This window comes from Athene noctua, chromosome 24, assembly GCF_965140245.1.
Source record: "Athene noctua chromosome 24, bAthNoc1.hap1.1, whole genome shotgun sequence".
NCBI classification, from domain to species: domain Eukaryota; kingdom Metazoa; phylum Chordata; class Aves; order Strigiformes; family Strigidae; genus Athene; species Athene noctua.
Window position 1 is genome coordinate 5,035,326 of NC_134060.1, and position 26,174 is coordinate 5,061,499.

Consider the following 26,174-nt stretch of genomic DNA (forward strand, 5'->3'; position numbering starts at 1 on the left):
TTTATCTTAAGATAATTGTATTGTAACTATGGTAATTTCAAGGACCGGAAAGTTCCAAAAGCCCAATAACTGGACTCTGAGGAGTTCCAAGGAGTCTAGTTGTGAGGATGAGTCTGTGATTATGAGTGACACTTTCTTTGAACAAATGGACATTAATAGCACAAGCTGCCAAAAACCCTACAAATTCATCGGTCCTAATTCCACTCGTTAAAATTGACAAAGTAATGGTTGAGTACTGACAGCAGCTGGGAAACCTGCTGTCCAAACAACGTTTGACCCCATCGAACAGTTTGCTTGGGTCAAATATGTGTAATAAAATTAAGTTGCTCTTGAAAACCTGACAGTTTTTCAACTTGTGCAACCGTTATTTCCATTTCTGGACTGGAGGAGGCTGCTACAAACCTCTCTGCTACGCTTGGAATGGTTCAAAACGCCACTAGATGCTTTGAAAGATTCACAGTTGGAAATCAACTCACTCGCAGTTTAACTACCCAGAATCGGTGACTTTGGACCATCTCCCTGCACCGCAAGGACCGTCTGTGCTACTAAACTTGTTGCTTTTACACAAAGCTTTCCAAACAGATCAAAGAGTGTAAAGAAGTTTTATAAGTTTGTGTTTTCCATTAAATAGCCCAAGAACAACCTCTGTTAGAGGCTTCTCTAACACCGCTGCTAGGTGGCATCTTGGCTGGGGTCCTGGTTACCAGACCTTGGAGTGTGGACCTGCTGGATTTTAATACTCTGTCTTAACAATCATCATCCAATTAGTCTCCTTGTATCAAACGCTGTTTTCTGCTGCAGATCTGTGGCCTTCCCGCCGAACCCGGAGCTTCGCTGCCTGCGGGAATCGCTGGGCTGCAGGACAGGTTATTTACACAGTGACCCAGGCACGCGCTGACTGGGAATCTGTGCCGGGGCCTCCAAGGCGCCAGCGGCCTGCCCTCCCTTGCCAGCCCTCCTCTCCCCTCCCTGCCCTACGCCAGCGGCCTGTCCTCCCTTGCCAGCCCTCCTCTCCCCTCCCTGCCCTACGCCAGCGGCCTGCCCTCCCTTGCCAGCCCTCCTCTCCCCTCCCTGCCCAGCGCCAGCGGCCTGCCCTCCCTTGCCAGCCCTCCTCTCCCCTCCCTGCCCTGCGCCAGCGGCCTGCCCTCCCTTGCCAGCCCTCCTCTCCCCTCCCTGCCCTACGCCAGCGGCCTGCCCTCCCTTGCCAGCCCTCCTCTCCCCTCCCTGCCCAGCGCCAGCTGCCTGCCCTCCCCTGGCCTGCTCTGCTCGGCCTCCCCTCCCTTCCCTGCCCTCCTGTCCCCTGCTCTGCCTGCGCTCCCCTCTCCTGCCTCCCCTCCCTTGTCTCCCCTTCCCCACCTGCCTGCCCTCCCTTCCCCTGCCCTCCCGTCCCCTCTCTCCGCCCGCCGCGGAGGGGACACGCGGGGCCGCCGGCCGGCAGGGGGCGCTGTTCCCCGCCGAGGGCCCGGCGTGGCCCCCGCGCATGCGCGGTGAGGGCGCGCGGCGGCGGCCGGCGGTGGAGCGGAGGTGGGAGCGCGGGGAGGCCGCGGGGGGGGGGACGGGCCGGGGGGGGGGCGAGGGGAGCGGCGCGGGGGGGGCACATACGGAGAAGGTGGAGGGTGTCCTGCCGAGCCTCGGGCCGCCTTCGGTGCGTCCGGCCGCTCTCGGCGAGCGGCGGGCAGGAAAGGCCGGGCCGGGCCGCGGGCCTGCGCGGCCCCACGTGGGGCGGGGGGCGGCGGCGCGGGGAATTCAAACGGCGGGAAGGGGCCGGGGGGAGCCCCGCTGGGTCGTGGGGGTGGGACACGCGGTGTGGCGGCGCGGCTCGGGGCGGGGAGCGGGGGCAGTGAGCGGGGTGCTCCTTGCTGCGGCCTCCCCCCCCCCCCCCCGCCCTCCCCGGGGCCGTGTTCCTGCGTGGGGAGCGGCCTCAGCGCTGGGGGGGCGACAAGCAGGGGCTGGAGCCATCCCTGGTGTCATTCCCCGGGCTGCCTTGACGTGAAGGGTGGCGGGGTTCATGTCCACGTGAGAATGGGGACCGTGGATAAAGCACGCGACAAAAAAAGCCCCACAGCATTCCCCCAAAGCGGGAGCCGAGATCGGTGCTCAAATCTGAATTCAGTCATCGGTCCCTCAGGTGATCCGAGGTGATTTTTAAAGCGGGGTGGGAGGGGTAAACCCCGAACAGCTGGCATGGGTGACCCCAGCGGGGTGGCTCTGGTGTTTAGGTCCGGGGCGCTATGCCAGGGAAACGCACTGCAAAGAGGAGCCCGGTGCCAGAGGAAGAGTCTCCTGGAAGGAAGAGAATTAAAGGTGAGAAAAACCCCTGGGAGTTTTCCCTCCCCATTCCCAGCGACCTGCTTTAATGGAAGGGTTGTTCCCCCAGTGTGTTCTGTATGGTGTGTAGAATCACAGACAGGTCTGGGTTGGAAGGGACCTTAAAAATCATCCAGTTCCAACCCCCTGCCCCGGGCAGGGACACCTTCCACTAGCCCAGGTTGCCCAAAGCCCCGTCCAACCTGGCCTTGAACCCTTCCAGGGAGGGGGCAGCCACAGCTTCTCTGGGCAGCCTGTGCCAGGGCCTCAGCACCCTCACAGGGAAGAATTTCTTCCTTGTGTCTAATCTAAATCTCCCCTCTCTCAGTTTAAATCTGTTACCCCTCACCCTGTCCCTACACCCCTGAGTCCCTCCCCCCTTTCCTGCAGCCCCTTCCAGCCCTGGGGGCCGCTCTAAGGTCTCCCCGGAGCCTTCTCTCCTCCAGCTGAACCCCCCAACTCTCTCAGCCTGTCCTCACAGCGGGACTCCAGCCCCCCGAGCATCTCCGTGGCCTCCTCTGGCCCCGCTCCAGCAGGTCCGTGTCCTTCTGCTGTTGGTGCCCCAGAGCTGGACCCAGCCCTGCAGGGGGGTCTCCCGAGAGCGGAGCAGAGGGGGAGAATCCCCCCCTCGCCCTGCTGCCCACCCTGCTCTGGGTGCAGCCCAGCACACCGTTGGCTTTCTGGGCTGCCAGCGCGCGGTGCTGCCTCACAGGCAGTTTTCCACCCACCAACACCCCCAGGTCCTTCTCCTTGGGGCTGCTCTCAGTCCACTCAGCACCCAGCCTGTGTCTGTGCTGGGATTGCCCCGACCCATGGGCAGGACCTTGCCCTTGGCCTTGTTGAACTCCATGAGGTTGGCACATCCCACCTCCAAGCCTGTCCAGTCCCTCGGGATGACATCCCTTCCCTCCAGCGGGTGACCAGACCACACAGCTCGGTGGTGTCAGCAAACGTGCTGAGGGTGCTCGATCCCACTGTCAAATCTGTCTTCTTTCTGCCCTGTAGTGTGCCACCCGTCCCACCACACGCAGCCTGGCCTGGTGCTGACTCTGGGGCAGGGAGATGTCGGCCAGCTGGGCCTGGGGGAGGACGTGATGGAGAGGAAGAAGCCAGCCCTGGTGCCACTGCCAGAAATGATGGTGCAGGTGGAAGCTGGAGGGATGCACACGGTGTGCCTCAGCCAGACAGGAAAAGTGAGTGTGTCGAGGAGGGGGCAGCACCCAGGGGGGTGTGGGGAGGCTGAGCTGCGCTTCTCCGCAAGCTCTGGGATGTGTCCTGGAGCTGAGGGACTGAATTAGACCCTGCTCTGCCCAGGCGTGGAGCTGACTCTAGCTCTGGGCATGAGCGTGGTCTCCGTGCCACGGCCCACACACTTTTAGGTGGTCAAAGGGATAATTCAGCCTGGTGGGTCCCTGTCCCCTGGCTTCACACTCAACCTGTTGCCCCTCCGGGTGCCCTCCTGACCAGCCCACTCTCTCTCCCTACAGATCTACACCTTTGGCTGCAACGATGAAGGTGCCCTCGGGCGCGACACCTCGGCAGAAGGGTCAGAGACCACGCCAGGGCTGGTGGAGCTGCAGGAAAAGGTGGTGCAGGTCTCTGCGGGGGACAGTCACACAGCCGCGCTGACAGACGACGGCAGGGTTTTTGTCTGGGGCTCTTTCCGGGTACGTTGGGTTCTCGGATGCTGAAAGCTCTGCTGGTGGTTGCTGCTTCTGCCGCTCATGTCCCCACATCTTGTCTCCCCACGCAGGATAACAACGGGGTGATTGGCTTGCTGGAGCCCATGAAGACGAGCTCTGTCCCTGTGCTGCTCCAGCTCAGCGCACCCGTCGTTAAAATTGTCTCAGGTGAGCCTGGTCCCGGGGTGCGCGTGGGTCAGGCTGGTTCCTGGGGCTGTTGCAACCCTCGGGAGAAGGTGAAGGTCCAGAAGGTCCTTGTCCTCCCTCTTGGCTGCTTTGAGCCAGGTACAAGGGTGTGCTTGCTCTCCTCTAGCTCCTGAGAGAACAGACCTTGTGTTTCTCCTTGCCCCAACGGTATTGTTAATATTTTACCTAATCCAATGGAAAATGCCTTACGAGAGTGCCCTGACTGTGACCCCATGGGGTCAGAGCACTCGCCTGCTTCTAGACTTAGAGAAGCTGAGCAGAGCACCCAGGGAACTTGTCCAGGGTGAGCCTGGGGCAGGGGCTGTGCCCCTAAACATTCCCAGAGCAGCTTCTTTGAAGTTTCAGCTGGGGAACCAGATCAGAAAGAGGGAGTTTTAAGTTGTGCCAGAAGCTGGTGTCATGGTATTCAGTGCAGTAAACCCCACTGAATTCTAGAAAGCTGGAGAGGTTTACATAGAATCCCAGAATCATCTGGGTTGCAAAAGCCCTTGAAGCTCCTCCAGTCCAACCATGACCCTCACCCTGACCGTTCCCAACTCCCTCAGATCCCTCAGCGCTGGCTCAGCCCGACTCTTCAACCCCTCCAGGGATCCCGGGGACTCCCCCCCTGCCCTGGGCAGCCCATTCCAACGCCCAACAGCCCCTTCTGCACAGAAATCCTTCCTCAGAGCCAGCCTGACCCTGCCCTGGGCAGCTTGAGGCCATTCCCTCGGGGCCTGGCGCTGGGGCCTTGGCTCCAGAGACTCATCCCCCCTCTCTGCCCGCCCCTGGCAGGGAGTTGCAGAGGGCCAGGAGGTCTCCCCTCAGCCTCCTCTTCTCCAGACTGAACCCCCCCAGTTCCCCCAGCCGCTCCCCAGCAGACCTGTGCTCCAGACCCTGCCCCAGCTCCGTTGCCCTTCTCTGGACACGCTCGAGTAATTAAGTAATTTATAGATGTAGGATCTCAGCCCCTGGGTCTTGCTGGGTTCCTAGCGCATGACTCCCTACTTCCCTCCTCTCCCTCATCTCCTCCCAGGGAACGACCACTTAGTGATGCTGACGATGGACGGTGACCTCTTCACGTGTGGCTGTGGCGAGCAGGGCCAGCTGGGGAGAGTGCCGGCGCTTTTTGCCAACCGAGGAGGAAGGAAGGGGCTGCGTGAGTTGCTTTGGTGCTCGGAGGCGTGCGGTGCTGCATCCTTTGGCCCCAGCTCTGCGCTTTGCAGAGGAGCAAAGAGACCCAGAATTTTTTTCCCCTGCTTCTTAAGGGCTCATGTGTAAACTGGTTCCTTGAATTCAGTGAGCTGGATCTAAGGGGGAAGGAAAAGGGTGTAAATCATTAATCCTTGCGTGACACCTTGTCTCCTGCTCCCAGAGCGCCTGCTGGTCCCCCAGCGTGTCCCTGTCAGAGGCAAAGGCAACAGAGGCAAAATGCGCTTCCAGGACGCCTTTTGTGGGGCTTACTTCACTTTTGCTGTCACACAGGAGGGACACATCTATGGATTCGGCCTCTCCAACTACCACCAGCTGGGTGAGCTTCGCTTAACGTCCCTCCAGATCTCCTGCCTTGGTCTGGCTGCAGAGTCTTCCCTGGGCTGGGGGAGTGGTTGCTGCTGGGTTCCCCAGATCCTGAACACCAAACACCCCCCAGAGCTAGAAATTGGGGTGGGGGGTCACCCTGTATAGCTCTGGGTTTAGATCCCAGCCCCTGCAGCTGGTGGGTTTGAGCAGAGATTTGATTTGGGGGGGGCTGGAGAGGGCTGTGTTAGTCTCTGGTGTGTCGAGTTGCAGCGGGGATGGCTCGATGCCGGTGCCTGGCCTGGGCTGCCCGTGCCTAGGGACCTGACCTGCCTGGGTTTGTGTGTCCCACCCCGCAGGGACCCAGGGCACCGAGCCCTGCTTCTCCCCACAGAACCTGACGTGCTTCAAGAACTCCACCAAGTCCTGGGTCGGGTTCTCCGGCGGGCAGCACCACACCGTGTGCGTCGACTCAGAGGGTGAGCGTGACGGGCAGGCTGGGGGTTGCACAAAGGCGGATGCGGGAGACCCCCGTGGCCCTTGTCATGACTGGGGAGGTGTTGGGGTGACGTGCTGGAGCCCTCCAAATCCTCAGTGTTCAAGGCAACAAGAGTGGAGTGAATTTTCAGCAAAGGTCAAGGAGGATGACAGGAACTTGGGGTTACTTGTGAACTCTGCTCTTGCAGGCTCGGTCTGTGCAGGCATCCACCCACTGTCTTGATTTTGGGGAGCTCAGTGGTCTCTGTCTCACCCTGCTCCTCTTTTTTTGGGATCTAGGCTGTGGTAGGGAGGAGTGATGGTGATGCTCCCCTAGGAGCCAGACCAGGGCAAGAGGGTCCTTCTGTGGGCTTCTGCCCTCCTTGAGTCACCTCCTGTGCATCTTCTTGTGCTCCAGGTAAAGCCTACAGCCTGGGCCGGGCAGAGTACGGCCGGCTGGGCCTCGGGGCAGGGGCGGAGGAGAAGAGCACACCCACAGTCATCCCGGAGCTGCCCAACATCTCTTCTGTCGCATGCGGCGCGTCGGTTGGCTACGCCGTCAGCAGTGACGGTGAGTGTTGGGGGCAGGAACGCTGCCGTGTCCCCTCCCCACCCCTCGTCCATCCGGGACTGGAGCCAGGTCCTGGCACTGATCAACCACCCAGCCCGGAGGCAGCTGGGCAGCAGCTGCTCAAATATTTTTGTGGGCCTTTGGCAGAGAGGTTTGTAACAGGGTGTTGATCAGGAGGGGGTCGTTGGCCTCCCGGTCCCCCTGACACCCTGAACTCTGCTGCTGCGAGACCTCTGTGCTCTGGTGCTGTGGGAAGGAGGGTTTGTGGTGGGACAATGAGAAGCGGCTGAGGGAACTGGGGGCTTTAGTCTGGAGAAGAGGAGGCTGAGGGGAGACCTCCTGGCCCTCTGCAACTCCCTGCCAGGAGGGGGCAGAGAGGGGGGATGAGTCTCTGGAGCCAAGGCCCCAGCGCCAGGCCCCGAGGGAATGGCCTCAAGCTGCCCAGGGCAGGGTCAGGCTGGCTCTGAGGAAGGATTTCTGTGCAGAAGGGGCTGTTGGGCGTTGGAATGGGCTGCCCAGGGCAGGGGGGGAGTCCCCGGGATCCCTGGAGGGGTTGAAGAGTCGGGCTGAGCCAGCGCTGAGGGATCTGGGGGAGTTGGGAATGGTCAGGGTGAGGGTCATGGTTGGGCTGGAGGAGCCTCAAGGGCTTTTCCAACCCAGATGATTCTGTGATTCTGCGAATGGGTTTGGTTTGCTCCCTGGGGCTGAAACGCTGCTGTGGCTGTGTGGTGAAACACCTCTGAGTTGCCAAGTGTGGCTCCTGGCCCCCCTGCCTGGCTCTCTGGCCCCCATCGCTTCCCCCCCCACTGCCTGGGTGTGAAGTTCCCTCGGGTTTGGCTGCTGCGTCCCCTCCCCACCCCACAGTCATTTTTTTGCCTCAAACTCCACATCACCTCCATTGCAGGACGAGCGTTTGCCTGGGGCATGGGCACCAACTACCAGCTGGGCACAGGGGAAGAGGACGACGTCTGGAGCCCCGTGGAGATGACGGGGAAGCAACTGGAAAACCGCACGGTCCTGGCCGTGTCCAGCGGCGGGCAGCACACGGCGCTGCTGGTCAGGGACAAGGAGCAGAGTTGATGAAGCGACACCGTGTAGCCGAGCCCAGCGGGATCACAGGACCCCCGCACACCCCCCCACACCTTCCACCCGCGGCGGGCGACCGGTCTCCAGCTCTGGTCTCCTGCCGACAGCGGTGGGGAGGGCAGGAGGCTCCCGGAGCCAGGCCCCGGCGGCACGGGTGTGGCTGGAGCAAGGCTCTTCAGGGACGCTCGTGGTTTTTTCTCCCCGCAAGTGTGTGTCTGTCTTCCCGTGGTGCCTGGTGCTCTATTAGCTCCCCCGGGTTGGCTTGGTCCTAAACTGATCTCAGTACCGTGGCTGGATGGGTTTTCCACTTCTTCTTTGATTATTTTTGATATTTTCTGGCCCGGCAAAGCTGAGGGCCTTGTTCCTGATGCAAAAGTCTTTCTGAGGTCCCTGTGTTCCCCATCTCTGGGCACTGCTCCATCCCCTGAACCTAAACATCTTTTACCTCTTGGTAAATTACCAAGGTTTACTCTTGTTTTACTCTTAATTGGGCTTGGATTTCTCTGCTGCCGCCAACCAAACCCCTCTGGGCTCCTTCTTGGGGTGCTCTCTCCTCTCACCCCCAGCGCTCATGGCTGGGCACCTGTGCAGGGGAACGCTGCTGGACGATGCCCGGCCTGTGCCACACACAGAGCTGTGGCTGCTGGAACAGGGGGGCTCCGGCCTCCCACCCGTCACCACTTAAAGATCTGAGCCAAAATCCTCCAGGCAGTGGCACCGGGAGCAGGTTCCCCCACCCTCCTGTCCGGAGCAGCTGCTTCCAGCGTTGCTTTTTGCAGTCCCAGCCACTCTTGTTCTTTCCCGTTGCCTTTGGAAACCCAACAGAATCCATCCCACGGGTGGGGACTCTGTTATTTGAATTTTTTCCTCTTTCCTTTGTTGAGGAAGAAGCTTCATTTGCTGTTAGGGCCTTGCTGAGAAGACAACCAAAACCCAGCTATGCATCAAATCGCTCGAAACAGTGGGACTCCCTCCCCAGTGTCTGCGGTCTTGATCTGACTGGTCTGGCTCCCTGTGCCCGGCCTGCCCCATTTTCTCTTTCCGTGCTGTCTTCTGGGTGCCTGGACTGAGAAGGGGGGTCTGTGAAGGTTCAATTTTGTATGTTAAGTTACAGCAATAGAGGGAAGGGGGGGTGTGTGTGCAGGGCGGGGTGCTGGGACTTGTACAATGGCTCAGAATAGGTTAAATTTTTTTTAAAGAAAATGTAAAGTATTTTGGTTGATTGAGGAAGAGAGGGAAAAAAAATGTAATCTTTTAACGTTTGGAATAAACGGAGTTTTGATAAACCCCGGTGCTTCCTGTGGTTTGGAGGGGTGGGCAGCCCTCCCTCCATGGGCACGGGCCTGCTCTGGGATCCCGTCTGAGGGTGGTGGGGCCAGAAAGGGCTGCTCGGTCCCCTCCTGCCACCTCCCTCCGTCAATCCCGACCCGTTCCTGTCCCCCAGCTGCCATGGGAGCCGCGGTGCTGGCCCTGGGGAGGGGAGCCCAGGGCTGGCGGAGGCTCACGGTGGGGAGAGGGGGATGGACCGAGGACACCTCGGCCTCCTGCCACCCCTAGACCGTGGTGTGGGACCAGTTCTCTGTGGCCACGGTGCCTGGGGACAGGGCGAGATGGGTGCCTGCTTTGTAGGGGTGCGGGGCCACCCTTGGGTGCTGCTGTGGCTCCAGGCGTGTGTATATGGGTGCACGCTGCAGTTGTGGGACGCGGCCGCGGGATGGCAGCAGGAGCAGGGGACAGAGGGACCTCGGGACTGGGAGAAGTGGGGCAGGGAAAAGGGATGGTCCCCATGGGATCCCCGCTGTCCCCGTGGGACCCCTATTCCTGGCAAATTTGTGTTTCCCGAGGCACAGCTGAGCCCACGGCCACGGTTGGAAGGTGTCCCGGCACGTCCCTGCCCCGGGCTGGGCACTCAGAGCTGAGCTGGACGCAGGTGTCTGCTCTGGACAGAAACTGGCACTGACAGAGCAAATTTCCACATCCTGGTGTGACCGGAGCCCCGGTGTCTGTTTATTCTTAATTATTTTGGGAGGCAGCAGGTTCCTTAATAAGCCTCAAGCTGTGGATGGGCGAACGTTCACTAATATCGTGGCTGATGCTGCTCCCTGGGGACCATCACCCTCCATTTGATTCTCCTCCATCAAATGTGACCTGCTGATGCTGGATACCTAACGGGGAAATTCCTCCTTGTCTTGGGCCTGATTCCCAGCGATGAGCTCAACGTTAATGCCTAGTTTTCAAAAAGCAGCGCTGATACTTTTATATCCCTTCCAGGAAAAAAACCCACCCCAGTCTGAGTTGCTTTGCCACCCTTTTTCCAAGCCCATCGACTCCTCCGTGATGCAGAGGGCTGTGCTAGGCTCTGCAAAGCCCTGCTCTGGCGGCTGCTTTTCATCCATCTTCCTGCCCTTTGCTTTGAACCTCACTGCCCTATTTATAGTTACGAAAGGCAGAGAGACATAAAAAAGGGAGATGGACTTCTCCAGCGTTGGAGCGATGCTGTCAAGCCACGGGGATGGAAGGAACAGCCTCTCACTCTGCGGGGCTCCTGGTGCCTGGGTGGAAGGAGGCGGCTCTGTCCCCATCTGGGTTGGGGTTGAGGATGGAAGCAAAGGGGTTAAATTGTCAGTTAAACCGGGCTTGGGGTTTGGGGAGTTTGAGATGTGGGTTTCGATGCATTTTCTGGGTGGTGTGAATGTCTCCCAGAGAAGTTGGAGGTGATGTGCTGTTCAAAATTCTGTGGAAAATTATTTTGGGAAGGGCAAAACTCACCCTGGTAAGGGCTGGACACACCCACCCACCCCACCCCCCCCCCCGAGGCATTGCTGGCAGCACGGAGGGGAAGGGGATGCACAGACCCGAGGGACCCAACCAGCCGGGTCAAGGCACCACATCCTGGCGACCGCCCTGTCAGCAGCAACCTGGGGCTGGCTGGGGTTTGGCTGTCCCCTCCTTGTCACCCCTCTGGCTGCCACTCCCTGGGGTTGGCATCCCCGGTGGTGCAGCTCCGCTCCCAGCTTCTTTCTCATCATCAGCTTGGGGTACCTCTTACCAATTCCTCCTTCTCAGTCCCACTGTTGGACAGGGAAGAGTTCCATGATGCACAGCTGAACCAAGAAAAGCCAGTGCAAGGGGCCAAGCTGGTACCTGGGGAGGCTTTTCCCCAGAGAACTTGGCCCGGTTGCTCTGGTTGCACCAAGAAGCTCCTGTCCCTCTGGACCGGGATGTCCCCACTGGGGTGCAGCACCTTCAGGCACACAGCAGAAGGCTGGGAGGATGGAGAGGATTCTTCCTCCCTTTTGCCAAGCGGGATTTTCCTTCTTTCCTTGGCTGCCAAAAGCCTCCTGCTCAGTCATCCCCTGTCGCCTCGGCCTCTCACACTGCCTGGGCTCCGCTTCCTGAGTGCGGCTGATAAACTGAGAGGAAACACCTGCCCAGCATCTTGGCCAAGGGCTGGTTTGTCCCTTCTGGGTCACACCCACTCTGGGGCAGGGACATCCTTATGGAGGGGATGGCTCATGCTGGTCCTGCCCAACCTCCCAGGAATCCCTATCCCAGTGCTTCCAGTAACTCTCCATCCCCTTAGCATGGGCAGATTTTTGCATCTGTCCCCCAGGTTTGGGCAATTTCTTGCAGCACAAGCAGCACCTGGCTGGTGGCACCATCCTGCATGGTCCCCACAGGGCCAGATCCTGCCCTCCTCCATCTGCAGCTGGGGACAAAACCCTGATCGTTCCCAAATGGGATGGAATCATTTCCATCCACCCGCCCTCGAGGAGCTGGTCCTGCTACTGGGAAGGGGGAAACATTCCCTTGTGACTAGGGAGCCCATTGGTATTTTCAAGAAAGAGGGGAAAAAAGGGCTGGGGAGAACAATAGAGTTTAAAATATTCAGAGCTGATGAATCAGCTGACGTTGTCTTGGGAGCCAGAGTGACACTTCAATGGGAAGTTGCTGGAAATTGGGGGAAGGATGAGCCCCCGCGCAGAGGGGAGAGAGTGGGCGAAGGAAAACAGCTTAATTGAGAAAAGGGAAACGTCTCATTAATGAGGTTTTGTGCCGGCAGAGGGAGGCGGTGGTGTTTTGGGGGCTGAGGCGCATCAATTTGGGTCCTGTGATGGGGTTCGGGGGGGACCTCTGGCTGTGCCAGGGTCTGACCTCGGTGCACAGCAGAGGTTTTCCACCGCTGGCACAGCCGGACCTTCCCCCGCTGCCGGAGGGTCCCCGCAGCTCCGATCCCGCGCTCCCGGTCACCATCTGTTGCTATTCGAAGTGCTTTTAATTTACAGACAAAAGATGGGAACGTGGGATTTGGGGCTTTTAGCATCCTGGAGGATGAGCTCTGGTGTTGTGAGACTCTTTTGTCTCTGGAATAAAAGCACCTTGTGTGTTGTTTGAACAATGGGTGGGGTTTTTGTTTTCTTGGTTTTTAACATGTTTTTCAGATGAAAAAAAAAAAAATCTACCTATGCAATGCTGATGCAAGATCTGCTGGGAGAAAATTGCGTCTTCAAGAGGGTTTGGGGGATACTGAATTGATTTCTTGTCCTCCTTTTCCTGCCTCAAAGAGGAAATGAGCTTTAATTATTGCCAAGTTGCCTGGTGGCAGGGCCGTGTGGTTTTCCCTGGGAGCCGGCTAATTAAACAGGCTGCTGCAGCGTGTCGGGTCGTGCAGGTCTTTAATGATGGGGCTGCAAGGGAAGGAGAGAGTTTGGTCATTGCACCGGGCGGTCTCGCCTCCCTGAGTCCTGGCATTAAGGTCAGGAACCTGGCCAGTATATCCCAGTACAACTGGGGTGTGCAATGGTCTGGTGTGGCTCCTGGTAGAGGAGCGTGTTGGGTCTCCCGGGGACAGGAATTGGGTTCAAATAGTGATGTGTGGCGAGCTCTGCCCCCTCCCAAAACTGCTGAAGTCCTGGTTCATCTCCTTTAATGGTTCAAGAGTAGGGAAAACTTCTCTCCCAGCCCGGAATATCCCTCTGGAGCTGGGGAACAGGAGTCCGGCTCCTTCCCTGCATGGAGGAGCCCCAGTGCTCCCCTGGGCCACCAACCAGCCCCCCATGGCCAGTCCCTGGGTGCTGCGTGTTCCTCCCAGTTCCACTTGCACTGGGAAAAAAACAGCACAGGTTGAGCAGAAATTGTAACTATGAAAGGAAGGGGAGGGAAAAAAAAAAAAAAAGTCCAAGTAATTATTTGTAGTGGTGGGATTTTTTTCTTTTTAAATGATGAATTGCAAGTCAAGAAGCGTCTCTTCAGGGCTGAGAGCCTGAATCCACCCCGGGCTGCTCCAGAGCAAGGGTGGTGGGAGATATCGTCCGCATCCTCGCCAGGAAAGCCGGATTTACTCATTTCCATATGCATAATAATGCAATTAGAAAGTCAGCCTAAACCTGCGGTGCAGACAAAGAAACAGGCGGCTTCGTAATTAATCACACGTGTAAGAATAAAGCCTGTTACATTAGGATCATTATTTGGTGGATTAATTTAAAAAAAAAAAAACAAAAAAAAAAAAAAACAAAAAAACCACATTTTCTCCAGTAGCAAATATGTTATTAGACTGCAAAGACGGTCCCTGGAAATAGCGTGTAGGTGCGTGGCAGCTCCCATGTGCTGGCACACGTTGCTGCATTATTCACTGGGCTGGATGCTGGTTTAACTGGGCTGTGAAATTGCTGGAGTCGGTGCCTGGATTCATTTTCTGAGGGCGCTGGGTGATGGAGAAGGGTCTGGGAAGCAGCTTTGGAGTGGTGCTGGAGCAGCAATGCCCCTGCTAGAAACTACCCCCAAAGCTGGAAATCTGTTTTTTGCATCCACCCGGTGCTTTTTTTATGCTTTTCCCATTCTTTGGGGACTCATAAAACACTTCACAAATTGATACGGCAGAAGCGATAAATACTTTAAAATCCAAAGTCTCATTAAACAAGAGCGGAGTTACAGGCTCCAACACCCCTTTCCATTGCATTTCCACTAAATCCTCATTTGCATTTAAATTACAAATGTAATTTGGGCCGGAGTTTGAGCTGCCGAGCTATTAAAATAAAACTGTATCTTGATGGCCGGCAGCAGGGGGACGCCTCGAATGCCACTGGTGCGTTGAAAAGGCTTTTGGTTACCAGGGCTTGCAAAATACCCTCAGCTAAAGGGGCTCGGGCTTCTACGAGGGTGGGTTTTTCCCACTACGGGAGAGTTTTTACAATTTGAATCTAGAAGTAGTTCCTCTCCCATCACTCCCCAGAACACCACCCTGAGCCGGACCCTGCTCATTTTCAGTACCTGAGAGACAAAGGAGAGCTGGAAACTGCTTTCTGTCTCTTATTTTATTTTTTTTTTATTTTTTTTTTTTAGAAAGCGTGGTTCCTATACAGAAATGCTGCTGAAAGCCCAAAATCATGAAGGCTGGAGCTGGAAATAGTGGCAGAAGCATTTTGCGAGATCCCAGTTGGTGCCGCAAACAGGTTCAGCAGGAGCCTGAGCTCCACCACGCACTGAGTCGTGGGGGGCTGCTATAGCGGGGGGTGGGATGGGGTGGCCTCAGCTATAGACAGAGAGATATACATAGAGATATACATATATATATAAATAAAGTACCCAGAGAGCGCCCTCGAGCACCCCAGCTGCGGCATGGCTCTGCATGGGCAGACACAAACTCCCAGCGGTGGTTCTCTGGGTCAGGATTTGACCCCCGTTTCCCAGCCCGAACGAGGAGCTGGTGGAGCTGGTTTTTGAGTGGGTGCCATTGTGGGGAGAAACTGGATCTGCCCTGGGGTGCTGCTGAAACAGGCAGGTGGGTGATCCTCTAGGTCCATGTCGTCGCAAGGGCTGTGGTGAGGCGTTTGCCATCAGTCCTATGTTCCCCAGGGATATTGTTTGTTTTGTTTTGTTTTGTTTTTTAATTCAGCAAAACCTAAGCTAAGAAAAGTCACGATCTTCACTGTGTCCCGGCTGCTGAGCTCTGCCCAAGCGTGGCTGCATTTAAAAAATAATGACTTGAAGTCTTTTAACCCGCTTTAAAGCCACGGCAGGCACATCTCCCAGCAGGCTGGGAATTTGGCAGGGCTCCCCCAGATAGAAAGATCCCGCGGGGATGGGAAATGGAGTGGCTGAGCTTTGGGGGGTGGCCGAGCTGCTCACGGAGTTCCAAGCCCCCAGCACTGGCGGCTCAGTCCTTCCCAACACGACAGGGTGTCCTCAAAGGGGCTGCACTGGGGCAGCAATGCCCCTTCCACAGATAATGGGGTTCACCTCCCCTGTGTCCCCCAGTTTCTTCGCTGTGCTCTCAGCAGCCACTGCTGCTGCAGTTGGGAACGCTGCTCCCCTTCGTGCCTTTACCAGCCTCGGTCACAGGTTGGTATTTCTAGGGGACACTGAGGCACTGGCTAAGGTGGGTTAAAGAGAGAAATGACTTTGAATCATCACATTTTTTGGGGGTACCCCCCAAATCGAGCTATCAAGCCAGAATTCAGCTTCATGCTGAAGCCTGGAGTGAAACCCAAGATGTCCTGGTCCGCAGCGTGGGACATCCCAGCCCTGCAGGGACATCCAGCCCTGTTGGGACATCCCACCCTTGCCAAGACCTCACCACGAAGCAGCTCCAAACCAAGAGCCTTTCCCACCACACGCTGCTGAGGGTGTTGCCCCCAGGGTGGGTGGAGGTGGAGAGCTGAAGGGTGGTCTCCAACTCCTGCTGGACCCTTTAGTCTCCCTTCTCATGGAGCTGAAGCTCAGCCTGCTGGGACCCTGGGGGTTTTCCTCCCCTAACTCCTGCCCGGTCCTGCTCTCCCTCCCATACCCAATGTTCCATGAACAGCCAGGCTTGTGGGGACAGGGGACGAGGAGACCAAGCGTGGTTCTGCCTGTGGTCCAGGACTCCATCTGTCCCTGAAAAGGGATCCTGAGGAGCCCTGGGTGGGAGCTGGAGATACCCGGGCTGATGCAACACTGAGCAAGAGGCTTTTGCTCGGGGCGGGGGGTCACAGTGCAGGCAGGCGAGGAGGATCACTTGCACGCTTCGGTGGCGATTGATTGGAGATCCGAATGGGCAATTTCACCCTTTTTGGTTCCTTTGAAAAAGAAATTTGTTTTGGCTGCCTCCTCCACTCTGCCTTCCTAACCAGCAGGCTGCAATTTCCACAGGCTCTGGAGAAAGGTAGGGCTGGTAAGGAGAGGTAATGGCCTTTATTAGGCTAAATTGATGCAACTGGAAAAAACAGAGACGCAACCCAGGCTCTCCATCCAGCCCACGAGCCCCAGGTGCACCCAGGCGCTCGCCTGCTTCCTCCAGCTGCATCAATTTGTCCACTAAATGCTATTACTGCTCCCTCCTCCTCCTCCTCCTCCTCCTCAGGCCGTCTGACCTCCTGGCCACAGCTGCAGTGGTGGGAAAGTGAGAGGAAGAAAAAGTCATGGCTCCCAGATGCTGCTCGCAGCCAGCGTGGGGCTGGCAGGGGGGATCCAGGAGCAGAAGGCCGGGAGGATCCATCAGTCACCGTTTAGCAGCAGATAGTGTGGTCCAGAGGTCCCTGGCCGGTGGCTCCTCCAGCACGTGCCGCCTTCGAGCTTGGCCACCTCTTTGGATGCTCCATCCAGATGAGTGCTGAGCATGAAACCCCAAAACCTCTGCCTCCTGTGGGCTGGGGGTCCTTTCTCAGTGCTTGCATGATCTCTGTTCCTGCTTGGGGAGCTATGAATTTATGATTATTTTCCCCATCTTCTACTAAAAAAAAAAGTAAAATGCTGCTCTTTTTGGCTTTGCTAAAGGAAATCTGGGCAGTGCTGTTGCTCACCCTTCACCCAAGGGGCAGGGCAGGGAGAGCCCTTTCACTGCTGCCCGTTAGTCCATCCTAATTGCTTTAGCACTGTGAGAAACTCCTCAAGTCCCCATAAATTTCTCCCTTAAAGAGCTCTTTCTTGAGCTTAATGTCTTCGGAGGCAGATGGGTGAGGAGCAGTTCCCCAACACCCTGATGGGTGCTGGGCCAGGAGAATCAGGCGTCGGCACGTGGATGCAGGGTGACTTGGGACATTCCCTCCTCCATCCCCAACCCATCCCCTGGCCTTATCTGTACTCCCAGCATCACATCCATGTCTAGGGCTGCTCTGGCTGAAGTCAGAGGTCTCTAAATAACACAGTAATGACATTAACAGTAAGAAGTTGTTCTCCAGGGGCAGCCTTGGCTTGAAGGACTTCAGTAAAATTTTTACTATGGATCTGGAGCTCTTTGATAACAATGTCTCTGAAGCAGCGTTGTTTTCTCTTCCCATCTCTGGCTGTTTTTTTGGACACAGCTCAGAGGGGGGATGGAGTGAGGCCCCACGACATGGCATTACCATCCAGCACAGTCCCCTTCTGCCACCTGACATGGGAGGGTTTCCCCTCTCGCCACAGGCTGTGGTCCCACCTTGGCCCGTGCAGGAGGAGAAGCCCGTGGTCACTGCAGTTCTGGTGTCCCAGGATGGTTGGGTGTTGCTGATTGCCGTGTGTTGGAGGGTGACAGCCCTGGCTGGGAGAAAGGGACTGCCAGCTCTTCCCAGCCATGGTGGGAGCAGCAGCAGAGCTGCTTTGCCCAGGTTGCCTCTTGTTTTGGTCCTCTCCCTACACTGCCTGGTGAGTCCTGATTCCCCCATCCCTGGTTCTCCAGGATGAAAAAAGTCTTTGCAATCACTTGCTGTCAGTCTGAACAAAAACCCAGCGGCGTTATCGAGCAGCACCCGGGCCACCACTCTGCTAGAGCTCCGTGGTGGTGACCTGGGTCACTTCTGAGCGTGGGTCGTCCCCTCCATGGCCCTGGCAGCCCCGCTGGAGGCTGCCCACGTCTAGTCATGCCGGCTTGTTGCGGGCTTCGGAAGGGGTGCAGGTGGAGACGCGCTCCCGCGTGGTGTTTCTGGCGCGGGAGAAGCTGTTCTGGTCCACGCGGGCTCGGAAAGGCAGGCAAAACTCTCGGAAACACCTCTTGAAATTTTCATCCAGGAAAGCGTAAAGGACGGGGTTGAGGCTGCTGTTGGTATAACCCAGGGCGATGCAGAAATGCAGGCTGGCCACCACATAGGGGTTCTTCTTATCTATGTCCACCAGCGTCCAGACGATGACAAAGATGTGGATGGGCGTCCAGCAGATGATGAAGGCTGCCACCACCACCAGCACCATGCGCGTGATGCGCCGCAGGTTGCGGTCTTTCTCCTTGGAGCCTGAGAGGAGGCGGACGCTCTTCAGGCGAAGGATCATCAGCCCGTAGCAGATGGTGATGACCAAGATGGGGACCATGAAGGCGAAGATGAAGACGCAGATCTTGGTCACGGTGTCCCAGTAGATGGGAGGATCAGGAAACTGGAGCGTGCACAGCACCATCCCGTCTGCGGGAGAGAAGATGATCAAAGAGGGAGCCGGTGGAGTGTCTGCTATGGATACTGTCTGCTTTCTGCTCAGCTGTGGCTGGGTGTGTCCACGCTCGTTAAAAACACAAGAAGATGCACGCTCACCTGCCAGCTCTTTGCAGAGATTGCCCAGGAGCTTTGTGCCACCAGCCCCTTGCCCACGGGGTGCTGAGGGGATGTAGTGGGTGCAGTGACCCAGGGACTTGTTCCCTGCAGAGCCTCCTGGGCCATCCCTGTGCTGTCTCCTCCCAACCCCCGTGGTGGACACATCACCTTCCACTGAAACCTGTCCACTTCCTCAAGACGCCCAGAGCTTTCCTAGGAGCCAAGGGCTGGCATCCTCACACAGGAGCTGTGGATCTCAGTGTGGGCCAGCTGGGGACTCTGCAATAGCACTGGGGGTGGTTTTAGGCATCTGATTTGCACCCCAGGAGCTGGGGAGAGGCACTGGTTGGACTGGAGAGGGGGAAGGGGGAGGACAATTTCTGGGATAGTTTCCAACCTCTGCAGCCATGATGGACAATAACACTGTGATGATTTCTCCATGGCAGGGCATGGTTACTGTCCCATGGAGGAGTGCTCAAACCTGCTACAGGACCAGGTGCCTTGGGTTTGCCAGGTCACCCCGAGGATGGACAGATGGGACAGGAGGAGATCTTTCCCCGGAAGCTACTTGCCTTTTGACTTGGTGACCGCCATGGCCATGATGGGCACTCCAATGAGGGAGGAGAGCACCCAGATGCAGACATTGATGACCTTGGCCTTGGCCGGCGTGCGGAAGTCCAGGGCCTTGACCGGGTGGCACACAGCGACGTAGCGGTCCACACTCATCATGGTGAGGGTGAAGATACTGGTGAACATGTTGTAGTAGTCAATGGAGAGCACGACTTTACAGAGCAGCTCCCCGAAGGGCCAGGTCTCCATCAGATACTTGGCGCTCTGGAAGGGCAGCGTGCTGGTGGCCAGCGCGTCAGCCAGCGCCAGATTGAAGATGTAGATGTTGGTGGCTGTTTTCATCTTGGTGTACCTGGAGATGGCAGAGAAGGGAGCCATTACTGGCGGTCAGGTCTGGCTCACCATGCCCAAGTACGTGTGTGCACACTCAATATGGGGGGGGGGGCACAGCCTGGCTTTTCCCAGCTGCTCACAAGGTGCCATCACCCTTGGGGGGATGTGACTTGCCCTTCTGCAGCACCTTTCCAGCTGGACCAGGGAGTACGTTGAGAAAGTACTTGTGATTGTGCATGGGTTTAGTGTGTGTTGAAGTCCTGGTGGCTGAGCACGGGGTTGCGCTCACACGTGCTGAGCTGGGATCTTACCACGCACCTGCAGAACACGGCTTGGACTCTGCCGAAGTGGTTATCCCTTACCTGACCAGGGAGGTGACACCCATTCCCATGCCTGCCTTTATTCAAAGGAAATCTGAAGAAATTTTCAGAGAAGTCACTTCTCCAATTAAATCAATTTACTCCATTTCCCTGAATCTGTTGCACAATGTCCTTTACCTCTCGAAACCTCCTTTATCTGATTTTCCACCCAGTAAATCGTGATTATCTAGCTTGCTTCCCTGTCGAGTTTACTTGCAGAAATTGGATCGATTACCCCCGGAAACAGGCCATCTGGAAGCAGCCCAATTAGCCAAGCTAGAGCTCCAGAGCCTTTGGGGAAGCCTGGCTGCCTGGGCCACCACACGTGGCTCAGGGGAACGGTGCCGCTTCCCCCAGGGCATTCGGCGAGGGCTGCAGCCCCCCGTGGCTGGCATGCCAGCTCTGATCCGTGTCACATCACTGCTAAGAGAAACACCCGGTCCTGAGTGCCAAAACCCTTCCTGAAGGGATGGGGCACAGTTTTGGTGCGTGCCGGGGCTGGCAGGGATGGGTGTGTGTCCTCGGAGCAGCCAGCCCTGCATGTGTCGCTCAAGGTGATGCTGTGAATGATGCGGTTGGTTTGAAATGGATTCACATTCCTGCTGCCGGGGGGGGCTGTCGGGGTCCCCAAAGGGCAACAGGTTGGGGTGGGGTCCGGGTGGGTCTGCAGCAGCCCCTGGTTGTTTGCTAGGCTGAGGTCGGGGCTACACCAGCAGCTCAAACCCTTCCCTTGCGCTCCCTTGTAGCAAGTCCCCGCTGCTCAGAGCATCCTCCACAGCCCTGAAATCATTTATATGCACCCTAATTAATTAACAAAATTATTATAAACCTGCCCGTAGTACCCCCGGGGTGGGGTTTGGCCCTACACAGCGCAGGGCTGAATTTGGTCCTGGTGCATGGGGGGAGACAACCCCTTGGTTGCTGGATGAAAAGATAATTAGCACAGCTCATAGAAGAACCCCGTCGAGTGAGGGGGTACACGGAGTAAATTGGGGTGAGGGGAGTGACTAGCTGCCATCTCAGATGGTTGTTGCTCTGCTGGAGTCCGGGAGAGTGGGTTGGTGTAGGAAACAGATTCCTGGGCTAGATGGTAATATCAGTTCCCTTCACGTTATCCTTTTCTCTGGCTCAGCAGGGTCAGGAGGGGACAGAGACCCACTGACTTACACTGTCGATAGAACTGGGAGACGGAGGCTGCAAAAACCGTTTCCCTCTGGGAGAAAATTGCAGCTCAGACCAGCACCCAGCTCCAACAGCATTCCTGTCTCATTCACCTTGCCTGGAAATGGCAGCCCCTTGCCCAAGGGTGGAAATATTTGAGTTGAATTTTTTTTTTTTTTTTTTAATATGGCATAAAAAAATGTCTTTTCCTTGAAAAGCCCTTTTCAGTTCTCTTTAGTGTTATTTTCCAACCTCTTTTGCAAATGCATCTCTCAGAAAAGTTTCGTTTCAGGCTAAACAAAAAACTGAGAATTGTGTTATTGTCAGCTTTTGCCTCACCTCGATGAAAAAAATAGTCATTTCAGGTAGATTCACACATCTTTGATCTCTGCTTTCTGAATAAAGTGGAAAAAAATCAGTTATTCACGCCATGCTCTGCCAGGCGCGCTTGGCCACGCTGGGTGAATGCTTCCCCAACCCCCTGCCAGATGTCCTGGGGGTGGGGGGCTGGGGTTGTAGCCCCCTCTCCGGGCAGGATGGGGCTGTGCTGGTGAGGGCACAGCAGCGATGGGGATGACTGGGATGACGGGGATGACAGTTTAGCCCCCGGAGCTGTGGTTTTGAGGCAGGATTCAGCTTCCTCCAGGATTGGGCTGAGGGTCAAACCCATTGTACAGGGCGGGGGGGTCACCAGGATGGTGCAAACGAAACCACTGCTCCAGGAAAGAGGTTTATCACCCGCAGCAGAGCCAACCGGCCGCTTCTGCTGATGGAGCTCCCCGGGCTGCCAAACCTCATCGCAATTAAGCGAGTGCCTTGATTGGAAAGTTACGCACTTGAACGAAACAATCTGGAAGGTGTTGACGGAGAGATGAGGCTGGAGGGGGTGGAGTGAGCGCGGGGCGATGCCAGCACCCGGACTCCCAGCTAGGGACCCCTTAGCTCTCCAAACCTCTCGGAAAATGAATGAAAGAAACCACTTGCAAAACTCCTGCAGCTCCTAAAAGCCACCGCCTTGAAGAGCCTGGCTCAACAAATCCTGCGCCCAGCAAAGGGCTGCCCTTGCAGCCTGTGCGGGAGCTGGCGGGGGGTTGATGGGCTCTGCGGGGACGTGGCCACTCGCAAGCCTGAGCTCGCAGCTGCAAATTGCTTCCAGGGGTATTTTTAAAAGCTCCTGACAATGCAGTGGTAATTGCAGTGCCCGTCGCCATCAGAGCTGGCGGAGTGTGCTGGGGAGGCTGAGCTCCCTCTGGGTGCTTTGGATTTTGGCTCTGCTCGGCTCTCTGGGGTGCTGGGTGCCCGTTCGGGGAGCTCAGCTCGGGGGGTGGAGCAAGGTCCTGCCTGTACCTGCTCCCTGGCACGCACAGGCTCTGCGGCATCCCCAGCGCCACATCCCTGGGGACCCCGAGGTCCCCGAGCCCCACAGGATGTGCATCTCGCCCGGGTCCCAAGGGCAGCGGGAGGTGACACCAGGACATGTCCCCAGGGCCACAAGGCAAATGCCCCAGCAGCGAGGTCTGAGCTTGAGCTGATCCCACTTCACAGCTCTATCCTGCGTGGACATGGGTTTCCCCTGTGGAGCCTACCTAGTCCTGGCCTAAACTCCGCCAATGCGACCTGTGAAACTCCCGGCTGGTTCAGCCACGCGAGCACGTGCTGGGGCTGTGTGTCCGCAGCCCCTCCTGTCCCAGTTTGTTCATTCCTTGGGAGATGTGATTCATTCCAGCATCAGCTGGTGGGCCGGAAAATGGGGGGCTAGAAACCACAGTGTGGGGATCTGTGGATGCTGCAGAGTCAGGCTTTCCAAAGCACAGCTAACACGTTAGGGTACTTAGCGAGTTAAACAGGGAGGATGTTGTTTGCACATTAAAGCTTTCTCTTTAAAATGCCTTCCCTCCTCTCACAGAGCAGAACCAGCTGGAGGGGGTCTAATAACGCTCATCCTTCACCGTGACACCGTATGTGGCGTATGTCTCTGCAACAATTACCTTGATTTGCTTTTTCAGTCTAGGGCTGATTTATTAAAGCTGCTTTGAGTCGATGAAAAATCCCATCCGATGTCGGGTAGGGTCAGCGAGTGACACCCCCATCCTGCTCCCCATCCCTCGCATGGTTAAAAATACACAGCAGAGCCACCCAGCAACCAGGGGGCAAGGCTCGAGGGAGATGGGCAGCCCGGCGTGGCTTGTGGGCACGTTTCAGGCTCGTTTCCTTCCCTGTAGTGAGTCACTGCATTTATTTCATGCACAGGCAGTGCCGGGCCGTGCTGACCTCCTGTACTGACCGCAGGGACTGAAAGTGCTGCAAGGGGGGAATGGAAATGGTTAAAAATAGGGATTTGGGGGGGGTTTGCTTAAATCCAGCCACAAACTCAGGGGTTTTGGCCCAGACTGGGGTTACAGCAACCCCTGGGGTGATGGGAATTGGGATTAACCCCAGGAATCCTGGGCTCTCCAGGTCCTGGCGTGGGAGGGGGGGCTGTGAAGCCCAGGCACCCAACCAGACCTCTGCTCCCTCCTGCCAGGCTGGGGGTGGTGAAGTCTCTGCGCCATCGCCGACAGTGGTGTGATGGCAAGCACGGCTCCTCCCTCCGTTGCCAGCAGGGTCTGGGGGCCACGGAGGGTTCTGCCAGTCCCCGCTGCCGGTGGTGGCCCTGTGGCCTGCCAGACGTGGCTTTCTTGTCCTGTATTAACAGCAGCTTTGGCCATGTCAACCCATCTTACCCAGCTCGGGCCAACCAGCGTCTCGGACAAAGGGGCTGTTTGATGGGCAGGAAATTTTGCACCCTGGCACAAAGCGCCAGGCTGGGTACAGCAGCGTCTCGCCGTGCCTTATCTACTGAAAGGGGGAATGTTGGGGTCCTGTTGCTTGTCCTGGGGTGCAGACCCCCAGCAGACCCTCTCCCTGCCCCGGGAAAGCCTCGGCAGAGGTGCCTCCAAGGTCCCGCCCTGGTGTCTGTTTTCCCACGGTGATGCCAGACAGAGCCAAAGTGGGGTTCAGGGTCCCCCAAGACATGAGCTGCTGGAGCCGGTACCCGGTGTTGGGGGGGCTGGGGGACAGCTCGGCCGTGGTGCGAGCTGGGGCTGGGCGATGCGGCTCCTGCTCTTTGTTAGAGAAAAGCAGGAGTCGGGCGGCTGCGGGAGGTGCCGACGGCACCGACACGAGCTCTCGTGGAGCCAGGAACGAGCACCTCAGGCCCCAGCAACGGCTTGGGGTGGCTCCCAGTGGGACCCCCCCAGCCCCTCACCCCTGGCTGGGGGGACTCGGGACCCTCCCTGCGAGCAGGGCAGCTCTGAGCGGTGACGTTTGTGTGTTAGAAATAAAACACCCCGCCAGGCTCTTGCCTTTCCCAAACCTGCCCTGCGGCTCCTCTTACCCCATTCCCCACGCCAGGGCGAGGCTGGGGGGGCCGGGGTGTGTCCCCCAGCTTCTCCCCCAAACACCAGCTCCCAGGGACCCCCCCGTGCACCTCCAGGCACACACAGTCGTTGCTTTTTCCTCTTGCACAGCATCTGGACACCCCCCCACACATGTGTGTGCTCGCACCGACGCTGTTCACACTCACATCACACCCATCGGGTACACCCGGCTCGGTGCTGCCGGCTCACAAGCGCCCGGTGCACACCCACCCTCGCTCCTGCTGCTGGCTCACACCCAGCGCACACTTATACCCTGTGCACACCTATTTCTGCTGCTGGCTCACACCTGGCACACACCCAGTCCCGGGGCACACTCACTCCTGCTGCTGTCTTGCACATGGGACACACTCACTCCTGATGCACACTTGCCCCTCATGCACACTCACTCCTGCTGCTGCCTTGCCCCTGGTGCACACTCATGCCTGGTGCACACTCGCCCCTGGTGCATACCCAATCCCGGGCCACACTCACTCCTGCCACCGTCTTGCACCTTGCATGTGGTGCACACTCACCCCTGGTGCACCCACCCTGGCTTCGGCTGCCACCTCACAAGTGATTCACGCTCCCCCCCAGCCCTCCTCACTCGCACTTTTCGCACCCTCCGGGGCGTGGGGCGCCTCCGGGACCCCCGCTCTCACCTGACGATGCCGTACATGACCAGGACGTTGCCCAGCAGCCCCACCACGCACACCACGGAGTAGAGCGCGGTGATGACGATGGCGATGAGGATGGAGGTGGCGTTCTTGGCCCGCTGCGGCCCCGTGTCGTTGGCCCCGTGGCCGGGCAGGGGAAGCCAGGCGCTGCCGTTGCCCCAGGCGGTGCCGGCAGCCGTGGGCAGCTCCGTGGGCAGCTCCATGGCCCGCGGGCGGCCGTGGCCCCGCCGGGAGCATCCGAGCGCCGCGGGTTCGAGCCCCGCTCCCGGCCAGCGCCGCCGCCGCCTCCCGCACCCCCGCGGCGGCCGGGGACGCTTTATAAACGCGGCGTGTCCCCCCCCCGCGCCACGTGGGGCCGGGGGCGGCCCTGCCCGCCCGCCTGCCCCCACCCCTGCCTGCCTCCCCCCTCCCGCCAGCAGCTCCCTGCCTGCACCTCCTCCCGTCCCTGCCTGCTATCCCCCCCCCGCTCGCTATCTGTCCCCCATCTCCCTGCCCGCCTTTCTCCCCCCACGTTCCTGCCTTCCCAGCCCCTGCCTGACAGCCCCCCCCCGACAATCCCTGCCTCCTTTCTCACCATCCAGGTCCCTACCTGCAACACACCCCCCCCGCCCCATCCCTGCATCTCCCCCTTCCCTGCCTGTATTCCCCGCCCTAATCCCCGTCTGTCCCCCCTCCCCGGTCCCTGCCTGCCCCCCTCCCCCGGAGCCGGCGAGGGCTGCAGGGGCGGCCCCCAGCATCCCGGGGGGCCCCGGGCTTGAGGAGGGGGGTGCGGTGTATCTCGGCGCTATGGCTCTTTCGGGTTTTCTTTGTCTGGAAGAAGGGGGGGACAAACAGCTTCCTTGTCCCCAAACCAAAGGTGGGGTCTCTTTGATGCCCCCCCGCCCTGTGTCTTTCCTCCCCCTCTTCCTCTTCCCCTATGTGCTGTGGGGTGAGGGCTTTCGGGGGTGCTGGATGGATCTGGAGGGTGCTGAGGAGGTTGGGGGGGATGTTGCGGGGAGATTGGGGAGGGATGCTGTGAGGTGGGGGCTTGGAGGAGGGAAATGGAGTGCTGATGAATGTTGGGGGGCTTTGGAGGGATGCTAGGAGGGGGAGATTTGGCCAGGTGGGGGGGATCTAGGGGGCTGCTGTGGGGTCAGAGGTTTGGGGGATGCTGAAAAGGGACTTGGGTAGGAGTGCTGGGGGGTTACAAGGGTTGCTGGAGCGGATAAGGAGGGATGCTGGGGGGACTTAGAAGGCTGCTGGGGGGGGGATAAGGGGATGCTGCTGGAGGGAGAGGGATTTAGGGGGATGCTGCAGGGTGGGGGTGCAAACGCAGACCCATCAGCACCGCCTGCTCAGCAGAGCTGGGCTTGGTGGGATGCTGAGGGTCACCCTCCCCTT

General features: G+C 58.0%; 2 protein-coding genes across 3 annotated transcripts; one reads left to right on the plus strand and one right to left on the minus strand.

The window, feature by feature from the left end:
- The first annotated feature begins 1,158 nt into the window (after positions 1-1,158).
- Positions 1,159-9,083, plus strand: RCC1 (regulator of chromosome condensation 1). Its single transcript, XM_074925984.1, has 10 exons — positions 1,159-1,524; positions 2,220-2,304; positions 3,313-3,500; positions 3,795-3,974; positions 4,061-4,157; positions 5,212-5,334; positions 5,551-5,706; positions 6,053-6,172; positions 6,589-6,741; positions 7,646-9,083. The coding sequence occupies exons 2-10, from the start codon at positions 2,232-2,234 to the stop codon at positions 7,819-7,821; spliced, it is 1,266 nt and encodes a 421-aa protein (XP_074782085.1). The 5' UTR covers positions 1,159-1,524; positions 2,220-2,231; the 3' UTR covers positions 7,822-9,083.
- Positions 9,084-14,205: 5,122 nt separating this feature from the next.
- OPRD1 (opioid receptor delta 1) lies at positions 14,206-25,072 on the minus strand. 2 transcript variants are annotated; one of them, XM_074926247.1, is made up of 3 exons: positions 24,795-25,072; positions 18,872-19,221; positions 14,206-18,173 (listed from the first exon to the last, which is right to left on the minus strand). In XM_074926247.1, the coding sequence occupies exons 1-3, from the start codon at positions 24,995-24,997 to the stop codon at positions 17,641-17,643; spliced, it is 1,086 nt and encodes a 361-aa protein (XP_074782348.1). In that variant the 5' UTR covers positions 24,998-25,072; the 3' UTR covers positions 14,206-17,640. The 2 variants fall into 2 exon arrangements, with proteins under 2 accessions (XP_074782348.1, XP_074782347.1); XM_074926246.1 differs by having other exon boundaries at positions 24,780-25,072.
- Positions 25,073-26,174: the final 1,102 nt, after the last annotated feature.

Bases quoted from the DNA above. Each gene is read 5' to 3' on its own strand.
- RCC1 (XM_074925984.1), top strand. From the start codon at position 2,232: ATGCCAGGGAAACGCACTGCAAAGAGGAGCCCGGTGCCAGAGGAAGAG. The intron at 4,158-5,211 runs GTGAGCCTGGTC...ATCTCCTCCCAG, and splicing joins CGTCGTTAAAATTGTCTCAG to GGAACGACCACTTAGTGATG. The intron at 5,335-5,550 runs GTGAGTTGCTTT...TCCTGCTCCCAG, and splicing joins AGGAGGAAGGAAGGGGCTGC to AGCGCCTGCTGGTCCCCCAG.
- OPRD1 (XM_074926246.1), bottom strand. From the start codon at position 24,997: ATGGAGCTGCCCACGGAGCTGCCCACGGCTGCCGGCACCGCCTGGGGC. The intron at 19,222-24,779 runs GTGAGAGCGGGG...TGCCATCTCCAG, and splicing joins GTCATGTACGGCATCGTCAG to GTACACCAAGATGAAAACAG. The intron at 18,174-18,871 runs GCAAGTAGCTTC...TCTCTCCCGCAG, and splicing joins GGCGGTCACCAAGTCAAAAG to ACGGGATGGTGCTGTGCACG.